At 41.0% G+C, this 12,823-nt stretch overlaps 1 protein-coding gene across 1 annotated transcript; it reads left to right on the top strand.

Moving 5' to 3' along the window:
• Positions 1–5,954: 5,954 nt before the first annotated feature.
• On the top strand, positions 5,955–6,676 carry LOC148789928 (uncharacterized). The gene is made up of 2 exons (XM_088893817.1): positions 5,955–6,338; positions 6,557–6,676. Exons 1-2 carry the CDS (start codon positions 5,955–5,957, stop codon positions 6,674–6,676), a joined length of 504 nt encoding a protein of 167 aa, XP_088749943.1.
• Positions 6,677–12,823: the final 6,147 nt, after the last annotated feature.

Here is a 12,823-nt window from a genome sequence, read left to right as displayed (position 1 = left end):
GGCAGTGTTTGATCATTAAGGGCTGAGAGGTTTAGTGTAAGACCATTGAGGATAATACCCGATGGGTTAATCTTGCATCTGCCCACAGTCCCTTGGTGTTACAAGGTGGCTTGGCCCAGGGACCACTTAGGGTATGTGTTGGGCCCATAGAGCCCATTTGATGGGTTTCAGGGGGTGCATTGTCCATAACAGTGTAGATCAATGCTTGGGTCCCACGCCATACCAGGAAGACCAACTGGGCAGCAGTTAGGAAGGTTAAGTGAGTACATAAGCTTAATGGGCCTAAAGCCCATTTCGAACTGGACTTATTTAATAAGTTAAATATGGGTGAATTCTGAGATGGATCAGCAGATAGGATTGGGTCTTAACCCTATCCACTCAGAGAGTCCAGATCTGAATATGATTCAGATCTAGAAACCTCCTAAAGTGATTAGGAGAAGGCTGATCTAATCTGCAGATAAGATAAGGGTTCATCCTTATCACCTAAAGACAGATCTGATCCAAATATGATTTGGATCAGCAGCTCATAATTGGATTAGGAGCTGATCCTTTGGGTTTACAAAAGAAGGAGGGGGTGGCAGCCTTTAGAAGAATCACATAATCAGATCCTCTTCAGAGCTGAAATCAGAGAAGATTTTTGCAATCCCTGCAAAGATCTTTCTTGCCGCCTCCTTCCTGCAGCCGCCAGACATCCAGTTCGATCTCCAATTGTGGGAGAAGTCAAGATTCGATCTTGACATCAGTTCTTTGAGAAATAATTGATAGGAAGCTGTGCTCATGTGCCATCCTGCTGTTTCTTGCGAAGGACAGAATTCTTGGAGAACAATACTGCTGATTTTGTTCCATCCTGCACTACGCCATCTTCAGTGGGAGCAGTCTTTGGATCCTTCCTTGGCCGTGAACACCTTTGTTGGGAGATATTATTTCTCCGTATCAGGTATAATCCACTCCTAATCCTTTTGGTTCAGATCTGGTTTAGTTTATGGTTCAAGATTGATCCTTGAAAATATGATTTTCTAAATAGGGAATGTGATTCCTAGTTGAAAGGGAGAGAAAAATTTTTGAAATTCGCTTCCTTTATTCCTCAAGATTTGGGCGTCCATACGATGGATCTCTCATCCCTTCAATCCGATGCCTTGTCCTTCCTCTACTTCTCGGGTTTGGCAGCCTTCTTCTGGGGCTTTCTCTTTGCCTTCCTTTTCTTGCCCGATTTGCCAGTTTCAACAAGCATGGCAATGGGCTCATCCTTTTTAACCAATTCTTCGGCCCTTTGCATCATATTGCTGAGTTCCTGCAAGCTGACGTTCAGTTTGTTCATGTTGTAATTCATGATGAATGGATTAAACGATGGAGGCAAGGAGTTGAGAATAGCATCGATCTGTGTTACCAGATGTAGCCCGGATCCAATAGCCTCTAGTTAGTTGATATATCCCATCATTCGAAGATAATGGTCGTGAACTTGTTGGCCCTTGGACATCTGCGCGTGAAGGGATGAGAGATCCATCCTATGGATGCCCAAAGATTGCGGAATAAGGGGCGAATTTCAAAAATTTTTCTCTCCCTTCAACTGGGAATCGTATTCCCCATTTAGAAAATCATATTTTCAAGGTTCAATTTTGAACCATAAACTGAACCAGATCTGAACCAAAAAGGAGTGGGAAGGATTATACCTGATACAGAGAAGTAATATCTCCCAACGAAGGTGTTCACGCCCAAAGAAGGATCCAAAGACTGCTCCCACTGAAGATGGCGCAGTGTAGGTGGAGCAGAATCAGCAGTGTTCTTCTCCAAGAACTCTGTCCTTCGCAAGAATCAGCAAGATGGTACGTGAGCACAGCTTCCTTTCAATCCTTTCTCAAAGAACTGATATCAAAATCCAATCTTGACTTCTCCCACAACTGGAGATCGAACTGGCAAATTGGGCGACAAGAACAGGGAGGCGGCAAGAGAGTATTTGTAGGGAGCAGAATTCTCTCTTCTTGATTTCAGCACTAAAGAAAACCTGATGATTTGTGTGTAGTGTATCTCTAAAGGTTGCCGCCCCCTTCTTCTTTCATAATCTTAAAGGGATCAGCTCCTAATCAGATCAGGAGTTGCTAATCCAAATCACATTTGGGTTAGAAGTCCCTTTAAGTGATAAGGGATAATCCTTATCTTATCTGGAGATCAGATCAGCCATCTCCTAATCTAATTAGGAGGTTTCCAGATCTAAATCTTATTTAGATCTTGGACTCTCTAAGTGGATAGGGTCTAAGCCCAATCCTATTAGCTGATCCACTTCAGATTTCGCCCCTTTATTAACTAAATAAACAGCCCAGATCGAAATGGGCTTTAGGCCAGCTTATGTGCTCACCTAACCCTCTTAACTGCTGCCCAGTTGGGCTTCCTTGTATGGCGTGGGACCCAAGCATTGATCAACACATCAGCCACATGGGTTCGGCCCAGCCTTTGTTACAAGGCCTGGCCGAATACACTGTTAAAGACAGTGCACCTACTGAAACCCATCAAATGGGCTCTACAGGCCCAACACTTACCCTAAGAGGTCCCTGGGCCAAGCCACCTTGTAACACCCAGGGACTGTGGGCAGATGTAAGATTAGCCCATCAGGTATTATCCTCAATGGTCTTACACTTAACCTCTCAGCCCATAATGATCATACACTGCCCGACAAGAGAGGACCTCTCCCTCGGCTGCAAGGAACAGTGTTGCACTCTCCACTCATATGGATCCCGGGAATTAAAACCTTCTTGCAAACATTTTAGGAACCATATATATAATTTTATATCATATATAAAATATATTTTGCAAAACAAATCTCAACGGTTGAAATCGGCTGTCGGCAGTCTTGGTTTCCATCAGTGAGAGTGCATCCCCGATCATTACCTTTGTCCGACAAAGGGGCTGATCCTGTCACTATGATCACCCGCTAAGGATTTTACTGATTGGTACATCAAAGATAGCCCAATCCGACACCTAGTGCAATATCATAATCGAGTCTAGGGGTCGGGTGTAACTTTCCAGTTTTGCCCATCAATCTCCAAGGTCCAGGGCAATACTGGAAATCTGGTCCAGTTCAAAGATTCAATTAATCCTACACTGTATGTGCCTAGGGTCTCACCCTGGCAGCTGAGACAGGCCACCCCAACCGACTTGGTGGCACCACAGTGTCAGCCTTGTCAGGATAGGTCTCCCCAGACCGACCCACTGGCTGTGAACATTCTAAACTAACACGAGTCTCATTTAGTGTCCAGTTTAAGGGTATTACACAGAAACATACCAAGGGAACATGAATCAAATATGTATCTTTATTCATTTACAATAAACTCATAAAGTACATCATTCTGATTGAACTGTTTCAAAACCTTCTGCCGAGTAGAATGATTATGCTCTTCATACATTGTCTTGAGACTGTCCAAGACGTCCTTGGCAAGTTCGATCTGATCGAACTGCCTCTGAATTGGGTTGTCCAAGGAGGCAATGATATAGCAGCAGGCAAGGGAGTTTTTCTCCAATTCTTGGTATTCTCTTCTCCGGGCCTCAGTAGCCCTATCTCCCAGACGATCCGGGAATGGATTCTTGGCTACCTTATCCAATTCTTTAGAGGTTAAGACCAACATAAGGTTCCTGTACCAGTCGACATAGTTTGAGCCCTTCAGCTTGTTGTCATCAAGCAGCTTTGCAAATTGTCCGTTTGCCATTTTCTGATAAAAGAGCAAACATCAGTCCACAACCTAATTTGATTCATGTTAATTACATAGATATGGATTTTAATCTACGTTTCATTCCTATTTATTCATCTCTGAGATTTCCCTCGTTTCTCTGTAACGGAGACTGCGAGTTGTCTCTAGAAATGTGGGAAATCACATAGGGTGCATGGAGCCAACTGTTTCAGCTGCATAACCCCACCACCTTTCTGTGAAGGATCATATCCACTCATCATATGAGTTTTCCCTTTGGCCTCTGTCAGACAAGGTTCAGAGCCGTTTTCAAGTAAACCTTTCTGTCCAGTGAGTGCTTACCCATCATATTCGTGAACGCCAAGGTAACGTGAGAGAGTTCCCATTTTCTGGTGAAGCCCCTCCCACATCGGTCTTTGATGCCCTTATCATCTTATGAAACATTCAGACAAGCCCAACAGCAAATGGATAGCCCATTTTCTGATGCATTTCCTCATTACTAAAGGACCCATCCTCATGCTAATGATGGAAGGCCTTTAGAGAGTTCATCACATGGATCTCCCTATCACATGCACCCATATTAGCTGGAGGGAACAGTAAATTATGCCCTAGTTTGATCTAGGTCAAACCAAAGTGGCTCCCATTGACTTTGATAAAGCCAAATTTCGGTGGGCCCAAATCGGCTAGGGTCCCGCACATAACCTCTCCATGAGGTGTAGGGCCCACCACTGAAGGAGGTCATCCAATGACCAAAAGGGACACCATGGCAATGATGTTCATTCAGCCATGGTGTGCGCAAGAGCCACTGTCGATTGAGCATGGGCCAAGCACTTATGGCCCATGTACGTAGCACATCACACATTCATACATCACATGCAAGGATAAATTGATCCAATCAATTAATTATCTATAAAGCCCATTTGAATCCCATTTTTAAAACCATAATATTAACCATTAATATTATCTTGGTAAATGGGCCGAATTAGGGTTGATGGGTTCGGCCCATATAGCTTTATCCATAGAATGGGCTTTTAGCAGTTTTAACAACCTAAAACTGGGCCTTTACAGGTTAGGCCAAATTAAATATTTAATTAATTATCAAGCCTCAGGCCCATTAGTGGAAAATTAGGGCTGACTTTCAGCCTTGATCGAACCCTAGATTTGGTCCAAACAATTTTGAACCAATCTTGGTTCGAATGGGTCTAGGGTTTGATCTTTAATTAAATCTTTAATTCAAGAAAATAATCTGAAATTAAATACTGATAAAAGAACAATCAAGAATTAGTCTATCAGAGCTGTTTGCACAATCCTTCCTGCAAAACAGAGGTTAGATCAATTTTTGCAGTTTCATAAACTACAAATCGCAGATTGCAATTCTCCCATCTGCGAAATCTCCTTCTCTACGAAATCTTCTTCTATGCGCCACCATCTTCGATCCAAAATAAAAAATAGAAGTCCTAATTTCTATTAATAATTACATCAGATCGATCACCTATACATTCAGTCTAAAATAAAAAAAAATATTTTATAGACCAAATGTAATTAAATAATCCATAAACTACAAAATTGTAGGTTCCCTGCACAAATCAAGAATTCGATCTCTTCTTGTACGAACAGCCCATAAATCAAGAAAATCATAAAGAACAATTCTAAACAATAAACAGAGAAGCAGGAGGTCACCATGGAACATCAGGAACCACTTCAAAAGTTCTCCAAAGCGGTTTTTATTGGCCATCACTCTTCAAGGATGTCTACACATATGTAAGTGCTTGCGATCATTGCCAGAGGACAGGTAATATCTCCCGACGAAACGAGATGCCCTTAAACAACATTCTTGTTTGCGAAATATTTGATGTATGGGGAATCGGTTTCATAGGACCTTTCCCAAAATCAGTTAATAACTCCTATATACTTATGGCTGTGGATTATGTGAGCAAATGGGTGGAAGCATGTGCATATCCCACTAATGATGCTCGGGTTGTCATCAAGTTCATAAAAAAGATCATATTCATTCGTTTTGGAACACCTCGAGCTATCATAAGTGATGGGGGGAAGCATTTCTGTAACAAACAATTCGAACAACTATTAAACAAATATGGTGTTACACATAGAATTGCAACCCCCTACCACCCCTAGACTAGCGGCCAAGTAGAAATCTCTAATAGAGAATTAAAGCAGATTTTGGAAAAGACGGTTACCACTTCTAGGAGGGATTGGTCCTTAAGACTAGACAATGCACTTTGGGCCTATCGTACGGCATTCAAAACCCCAATCGGTATGTCCCCTTATCAATTAGTCTTTGGCAAAGCATGCCATCTACCCGTTGAGTTGGAACATAGAGCTTACTGGGCTACCAAATTTCTGAATTTCGATTTAAGAAATGCAGGTGATCAAAGGAAGCTCCAGCTGAATGAATTAGAGGAATGGAGGAATCACGCATATGAGAATGCTCAGACTTACAAAGAAAAAACCAAAGCATGGCATGACTCCCGTATTGTAAGTAAGGAATTTAAGGAAGGAGACAAAGTGTTGTTCTTTAATTCTCACCTCAAGCTATTCCCTGGGAAGTTGAAAACAGGGTGGAGTGGACCTTTTGTAGTGGGTAGGGTATTCCCTCATGGAGTGATTGAACTGCATAATGGTAAGGGCAACACATTTAAGGTAAATGGGCAGCGTTTAAAGCATTATACTGAAGGAGAGCAACCCATCCACCATGGGTCCATTCTCTCCTTGAAACCACCATGAGAGAAAGGTGTAAGTCAAGCTCATGACTTAAAAAGAGTGCTTGTGGGAGGCAACCCATTATGTTTAGTTGTTTGTCTTGTTTAGTTTTTTTTTTCTCTTATGAGTGTGTTTTTTTTCGTATCTCACATCTGTAGGATCTCAACGAGGCATCCAGGGAAGTCCTCTTAAATCTTTCTCTCCTTGTTCTTGTTATGCATATTCCATACATTAAGGACAACGCATATCTTAAGTGTGGGGGAAGATTAAGGGGTTGATAAATTTTTTGGACTCTAGCATGCTTCGATTATCACTTTCTAACCATTCCTTTCAAAATTTCTGCTCCCTAGAGACTTGTTTTTGAATGATTGCAAACCACTATGAATCATGTGCTTAGGTGAGATAGACAAGAAAGGATGCAAGCAAATCTAGGTGAAATTTGTGGCTATGGAAGGTACCTCAGTAGTTGGAATGGTCAACAAGCAAGATGCAATACAAACTTGACCCCTATGAGCATTTGGTTTATGACTATCAAACATGAGTTAATTTCTAGAACTTGCTTTAGTAGACATGTTGAGACCACGGTAATGAGTTCAAGGATTGGTATGAAATTGGTGATACCCCTTTTTCGAAAAAAAAAAGAAGAAGAAAGAGAGAAAGGGAAGAGGAAAAGAAATATAGTGTGAGATGGAGCATAAAATGCACTCACACTAAAAGCATAAAGAAATAAAGTGTGAGATGGAGCATAAAATGCACTCACACTAAAAGCATAAGAAAAGGGTGAGATGGAGCATAAAATGCACTCATCCCTAGATCCCAAACCCCTTGTCACCTTTTGGTGCAATGAACTCATGCTAGTGGTGGAGATGTGATACATAAGCAAGCCTATAGTAATAACATTCCCTGTTTTGTCTTATTCAAAAAAATATATATAATTATGACGGAATACCTTGAATCTTGCTGCATGTGATTGTGAAAACAAAGAGGGTTTACTCTAGTCCTAAATTATTCATGCGAAGAGAGGCTTGTTTCCCTTGATTGTCGATTTCACTTGGGGACATGAGGATTGGCGATTTAAGATTATTCTTTGACAAGTTAAAGAGGAAAAGAAGTGGACGAACGGAAGGACCATTGATACTGGATCTAGGCATGCGGGAGAAAAGATACCCTGTTGGGAAAACTCCAGAACAATCTTTTAGTTAGTTGGTTCCTGTTTTAATTTTGTATTAGTTTTGCTTCAGTTTTGTCTTGCCCGAGGACGGGCAAGAGTTTAAGTGTGGGGGGATTTGATGAGAATAAAATCTATCATATTTTATCCCCTAATATTCTGTCTTTTATACTGAATTAATACTTAATTAGACTCATATTTCTTGTATTTCGGTGCAGGGCAAGGAAAGAAGTCGCAAGAGGGAAAACAAGCCTAATCGGAAGGGTTTTTCACAGTTTCGGCAGCGATCAGTAATCTGGGACAAACTTTCATATCCAAGCTCCGATTGGACTGATTCAGATCTACTGGAAAGATAAGAGAGAAAGTTACAACTTTCTTGTTTTCGGGTTTCACATATTCGGCCTGCATCGAAGTCAAATCCGGGCCCAAAGATGGAGTAATTTCGTAGTTAGGCCCAGTTCCCAGCTAAAGCCCATTTCGCAGAAAAACCTTGAAGCGGCCCAAGTTATTAAAGCAGCCCATTCGAATTCAAGAATTTCGAGAGTCCTCTTAGATTTAAATTTTAAATGTAATTCTAGAAAGATTAGGAAAGATTTAGATCATGAGATAGGAGATAAGATAGGATAGGATAGGAGGAGTTTGGATAAAGGCTGAATTATCCATTCTTGAGATAACTCCAAGAAATTGTAAGCTATATTTAGAGCTGGGGGGTACCAACCCTAAGGGGAGGAAGGCATCACGAACTAAACTGAGCTATCTATCAAGAAAGGAGAAAACAAATCAAGAACTTGGGGGAAGGAGATCAAGAATTCAAGAAATTTCAAGAAGAATGTGGCGGCAAGAAGAGGAGATCTCAGCACCTTGGGCGAATTCATGAGTTCTTTCTTTCCCTTTGTTTGCTTTAATTCTTTTATCATGAACTGATTTGCTTTTACATAGGGCTGTGGGAAGCCTAACCATGATAGTGAATATATTTTTATCTTTATGATTTATCCAAGATTGTGATTTCCATACAGTCTATGAATTATTTGCTTAATGCGATTAGGAGTGGCCATCTCTTAGTTGATTCGGTGTATATGAATGAATCGAGAGAGGAATTAATATACTCGACCACATAGTTCATGGTGTGAATTGAATGGTATATAGGGATATATACACATGATTCATCTGAATATATGAGTTTTTCTTGCACTTCATGCATTTCTATTATTGAGAACTCTAGTCGAGGGATCGAGGGGTTACGTGATAGAAATAGGTTTAATATATCTTGGGAAATAATATTAAATAAAATTGGGAAAAACTTCAGCTTATGGGAATGACAAATAATCTTGGTTAATCGAATCCATTTATATTCATTACATTGGTTAGGTGGACCAAAAGCCCTAGCGATTTCATCCATTGCATATTCGGCTAGTGATCACCCTTGCTTCTATTTTCGTTTTCTATTTTTAATTTTAGTAGTTCTTTCTCTCTAATCTGAATTTCGATTGTCCAAATAATTAGGGAAGACTATAGTTCTAATACTTATTTTGTTAAATCCCCGTGGGAACGATATTTTTATACTACTTGATAACTAGTGCACTTGCTAGGGTTATATTCATAGCTATCAGTCCACAACCTTAGTTTGAATCATGTTACCTAGATAGATATGCTTTTAATCTATGTTCCATTTCCATTTGTTCATCTCTGAGATTTCCCTCCTATCTCAGTAACGGAGGTGGTGAAATGTCTCTGAAATGTGAGAATCACATAGTGTGCGTGGAGCCAACTATTTCAGCTGCATAACCCCACCACCTTTCTTTGATGGATCATATCCACTCATCATATGAGTTTCCCTTTGGTCTCTATCAGACAAGGTTCAGAGCCGTTTTAAGGTAAACCTTACTATCCAGTGAGTGCTCACCCATCATATTCAGGTTACGCCAAGGTACCGTGAGAGAGTTCCCATTTTCTGGTGAAGCCCCTCCCACATCGGTCTAGATGCCCCTATCATCTTATGAAACACTCTGACAGATCCAACAGCAATTGGATAGCCCAATTTTATGGTGTGTTTCCTCATTACTGAAGGACCCATCATCGTGCTAAAGATGGAAGGCCTTTAGAGAGTCCATCACATGGATCTCCCTATCACATGCACTCATATTTGCTGGAGGGAACAAAAATTACACCCTAGTTAATTTAGGTCAAACCAGAGTGGCTCCCACTAACATTCATAAAGTCAGATTTATGGTGGCCCAATTCGGCTTGGGTTTTCCCATGCGTCCCTTTTCAGGGTTGTGGGGCCCACCGTGACAAGAAGGGGTCATCCAATGACCGTAAGGGACACCATGGCAATGATGTGCATTCAGCCATGGTGTGCGCAAGAGCCACTAACGAATCATCATGGGTCAAGTGCTTATGGCCCACGGTCGCAGCACATCAAACATCCACACACCGCATGATATGGAAGAATTGTTCCAATCAATTAACTACTGTAAAGCCCATAAACCAGCCCATTTAAACTCCACAATATTAACCATCAACATCGTGTAGGTATATGGGCTGAATCGCAGTTAGCAGTTCGGCCCCTATAGCTTTTAGGTAAAACTGGGCTTTTGCAGTTTTAACCCCTTAAAACTGGGCTTTACAGGTTGGGCCGAATTGGTTTTTTCAATTAAAATTGATTTCAGACTTGAAAGTGGGAAATAAGAGGACTGAATACAGCCCCTTTCAAACCCTAGATTCGGTCCAAATAGCTTTGGTCCAATCTGGTCTGAAATGGTCCAAAAACCAATCTTTAATTCAAGAAACAATTCAAGAAAGATCTAATATTAATATTATGATTTTAGACAATCACAAATCAGTTATGGACTGTTCGCACCACCTACAAAATAGATGTGAGTAACTAGGGTTGCAGTTTCACAAACTACAAAACACAGAGTGCGAAGTCATCATCCACAAAACATAGAAGGCGATATTATGATCTACAAGTCTCCAGCACCGCCGCCTTCTCCAATCAAGAAAATAAAAAACAGAAATCCGATTTCTTTTAAATAATTACATTCTTGATTGAATACTATACATTTAGTCTAGAAAAAAAAATATTTTACAGACCGAATAGAATAGAAACTGCAAATAAAGATTGTGGAGACAATCTGCGCCAATTCTGCACTTCGATCTCCAGGTATGAATAGTCCATTAAATCAAGAAATAAATTAAGAACAGTTCTAAATAAATTTCAGATTTAATGAAAATTAATTTCAGATCAATCGCCCATACAAGAAACAATTTCTTGAAACAAAACTGCAATTTGCGCAATACCCGGACAGAATAGCATCTACCGAATTGTGTAGGTTCAGACCTGATCTCTTGGTTCAAGATTCGAACCTGTGGCTCTGACACCACTGAAAGAACGGTAGGATCCATCGTATGGACGCCAAAAAGGTTATGGAATGGGTGGGTGAATTTCAAAAATTTCCTACATTTCTTCCAACTAGGAATCGTATTCCCAAATTTTAGAATCAAAATTCAAGGATCCTACTTGAACCAAACCAGACCATATTTGAACCAAAAAGAGAAGGGAGGGATTATACCTAATCTAGAGAAGCAGTATCTCCCAACGTTGGTGTTCACGCCTAAAGAAAATCCCAAGATCAGCTCCCACTGAAGATGACACAGTGATGATGGAGTCGAACCAATAGTGTTCATCCCACAAACTAGGTTCTTCTGAAGAACTCGATGGAAAATTGTGAGCACCACAGGAACAATCAAGAACCATTCTTGATCTTCTCTAATTGAGAAATCGAACTACCAGAAAAGGTGGTGGTGGCTGCGGGAGGAGAATGCTAGAGAAGAAGGTGGCGAACTACTATATTCTTCTCTAGGGTTATTTGAGATCCTATCTCAAGATTGCAGAGTGATTTGCTAAAAACCCTTAGGGCTCGAATTCAAGTAATTTGAATTAGGGTTTCCTCCTCTTTCTTAGTGATTAAGAAACCTCCTAATCATATTAGAAGTGGCCCTTATCCAAATCTGTATTTGGATTAGGACTCCTTTTAATCCTATCTGCAGATTTGGTTAGCTTTTGGGCTTAACCTAATCTCAGATCCGCCCCTTTAAGTGACAGATCAAATCAGTCCAGATCAAAATGGGCTTTAGGCCCAATATGTATTAAGTGCTCAATAGTCTTCCAACCTGCTACCCAGTTGGGCTTCTTTGTATGGCGTGGGACCCAAGCATTGATCTACACATCAGCCACATGGGTTCGGCCCAGCCTCTATAACAAGGCCTAGCCGAATTCACAAGAAAGCCTAGTGAACCCCCTGAGATGGACCCTATGGGCCCAACACTTACACTAAGTGGTCCCTGGGCCAAATCATCTTATAAAAACCCAGGGACTATGGGCAGAAGCAAGATTAGCCCCTCATGTATTATCCTAAATGGCCTTACACTTAACCTCTCAGCCCATAATGATCAAGCACTGTCTGACAAGAGAGGACCTCTCCCTCGGCTGCAAGGAACAGTGTTGCACTCTCTACTCACATGGATCCTAGGAATTAAAACCATTTGCAAATTGAAACCACATATATAAGTGTATATCATATATATATATATTTTGCAAAAGCAAATCCCAACGATTAAAATCGGCTGCCAGCAGTCTTGGTTTCCATCAGAGAGAGTGCATCCCCGATCATTAACTTTGTTCCGACAAAGGGGCTGATCCTATCACTATGATCACACACTTAGATGAATTCTCAGACTGTCCCAACATACCTAGGTTTTGAACCCCCCTAAGGATCTCACTGATTGGCATATCAAAGACAGCCCAATCCGACACCTAGTGCAGTATCATAATCGAGTCTAGGGGTCAAGTGTAACTGTTAGACAGTTTTGTATGCCCTTAGCTTCAATCCGATTTGATGTACTTTTGTTATTTAGTGGAAATAAATAAAGTGCATGTTTGATTCATGTTGTTTGGTTTAATTCTGTGTAAGACCCTAAAACTAGACACTTATAGAGACTCGTGTTAGTTTTAAATATTCACAACCATTGGATAAGTCTGGGGAGATTTATCCTGCCAAGGCTGATACTGGTGTGCCACCAAGTGTTGGGATGGCCTGTCTCGGCCACCAGGATAAGACCCAAGGCACATGCAGCATGGGATTACTCGAATCCTTGAACCGGACCAGATTTCCAGTATTGCCCTGGACCTTGGAGATAGATGGGCAAAACTGGAAAGTTACACCTGACCCCTAGACTCGATTATGACACTTCACTA

Source organism: Nelumbo nucifera, chromosome 8 (assembly GCF_055504915.1).
Source record: "Nelumbo nucifera cultivar China Antique chromosome 8, China Antique-T2T, whole genome shotgun sequence".
Taxonomy (NCBI): Eukaryota; Viridiplantae; Streptophyta; class Magnoliopsida; order Proteales; family Nelumbonaceae; genus Nelumbo; species Nelumbo nucifera.
The sequence above is the reverse complement of the archived record's forward strand: the minus strand, read 5'-3'. Positions and strand labels throughout refer to the sequence as shown.

Excerpts from the sequence above, each read along its gene's own strand:
- LOC148789928 (XM_088893817.1), top strand. The coding sequence starts at position 5,955 with ATGTCCCCTTATCAATTAGTCTTTGGCAAAGCATGCCATCTACCCGTT. Across the intron at positions 6,339-6,556 it reads GTAAGGGCAACACATTTAAG|GATCTCAACGAGGCATCCAG; the intron begins GTAAATGGGCAG and ends TCACATCTGTAG.